This window comes from Juglans regia, chromosome 9, assembly GCF_001411555.2.
Source record: "Juglans regia cultivar Chandler chromosome 9, Walnut 2.0, whole genome shotgun sequence".
NCBI lineage: Eukaryota > Viridiplantae > Streptophyta > Magnoliopsida > Fagales > Juglandaceae > Juglans > Juglans regia.
Genome location: NC_049909.1, coordinates 20,757,262 through 20,758,606, shown reverse-complemented (window position 1 = coordinate 20,758,606; position 1,345 = coordinate 20,757,262). Strand labels below are relative to the sequence as shown.

General features: G+C 38.5%; 1 protein-coding gene across 2 annotated transcripts; it reads left to right on the top strand.

Moving 5' to 3' along the window:
- Positions 1-280: 280 nt before the first annotated feature.
- Positions 281-994, top strand: LOC108980679 (protein LITTLE ZIPPER 1-like). 2 transcript variants are annotated; one of them, XM_018951681.2, is made up of 2 exons: positions 281-443; positions 586-994. In XM_018951681.2, the coding sequence occupies exons 1-2, from the start codon at positions 340-342 to the stop codon at positions 815-817; spliced, it is 336 nt and encodes a 111-aa protein (XP_018807226.2). In that variant the 5' UTR covers positions 281-339; the 3' UTR covers positions 818-994. The 2 variants fall into 2 exon arrangements, with proteins under 2 accessions (XP_018807226.2, XP_035549924.1); XM_035694031.1 differs by having other exon boundaries at positions 583-994.
- Positions 995-1,345: the final 351 nt, after the last annotated feature.

Sequence of the window (1,345 nt, the reverse complement as noted above, 5' to 3'; positions counted from 1 at the left end):
AATCGAATTTTCTACATATTTACTCAGATCCTCTGTTTCATATGGACGTCTAAACCCCTTGCATTGCTAAAACCTTTCCTGCTTCAACGGATAGCTTTTTCCTCCTCATTTTTTGATACTCCTCTACAATCATGAATCCACTTGCCATCATTACCAGCAGAGAAATCTATCTCTCTCTACATGCCAACCACATGGTACATACACAAAGGCGAACCCATGCATCTATATTTATATGAGCATGCAATCTATTCTTCTCTCAATTTCCACTCTTTCACCTCAACACCATAAATCTTCTGCTCCTCCCAATTTTAATAGGAAGGCCGACAATAACCCAAGAAGATGTGTACCAACAACACTGAAAAGCTTCCATCTGGTCTGGTCCATTCTTCTGAAAGAAAACAACGATCGAAGCGATCTAAAGTTCAAGTTCCCAGGCGAGTCAGGTATGTTGTTTGTGTGTTTCATCACATGAAACCCATGTATCTCCTATGAGAAAACCCTTTTCTTTTTAATGTTTTAACGGCTCCCTTCTATTATGATCGTCAATATTTTAGATGGATGTAACGTGTGGATGTCTTTCAGCAGGAAAAAGTGCGAAGAAAAGGCAGATAAAGATATGGAACTAAAGAACCTGAAGTTATTTTTGGAGAACCAAAGTATAATTGAAGAGAATGAGAAGCTGAGGAAAAAGGCCAGTGTTCTTCACCAAGAGAACTTAGCCTTAATGTCCGAGTTTCAGAACAAATTCCCCGATTCGGACATTTTCTTCGATTCTCTACCTTTGTTCTTCTTCACAAACACTGATAACAGAAGATGAGAGAGATATTCTCTGTTTTTTAGTACAGAAGGACATTAGTAATTTCCTGCGTTCATATCTTGTTTAAATTTGGTGAAATATTGTAAGATATGAAATAATGAAAGTTTGGACACTTTATATATGGCTATGTTCATGCGTTTCTACACGCAGAGGATGATAAAGTGGTGCGGGTTGCGACATGAACTTGTGTGAAAATCAACTGTTTGGGAAATCAAAATCTCAAATCATCCTAGCTTATGTGGAGAAAGAATAAAAAGAAAACTTTTGTCGATGTAAATGGTATTCGCTTCCTTTTTTAATCATCTCGTTCGCTAATTTAGGTAATTGCACTCTGGGCATCGCATTTGGTGGATAAAAAAAGGATTTGCCTTTGGATTATGTAGCATTTGATAATTTTCGGCAGGATGTTAGCCATCGATGTACAGAAAGGGGAGCGACTGGGAACTATGACCGACACTTTCGACGCTGTGAACAAAGGTGGCATTTTCCGCCCACCATCTTGCGTACCTTGCATGTTCTTGTTTCAAG

Coding starts and splice junctions, on each gene's coding strand:
- LOC108980679 (XM_035694031.1), top strand. CDS start 340: ATGTGTACCAACAACACTGAAAAGCTTCCATCTGGTCTGGTCCATTCT. Junction 444..582: donor CAAGTTCCCAGGCGAGTCAG/GTATGTTGTTTG, acceptor GATGTCTTTCAG/CAGGAAAAAGTGCGAAGAAA.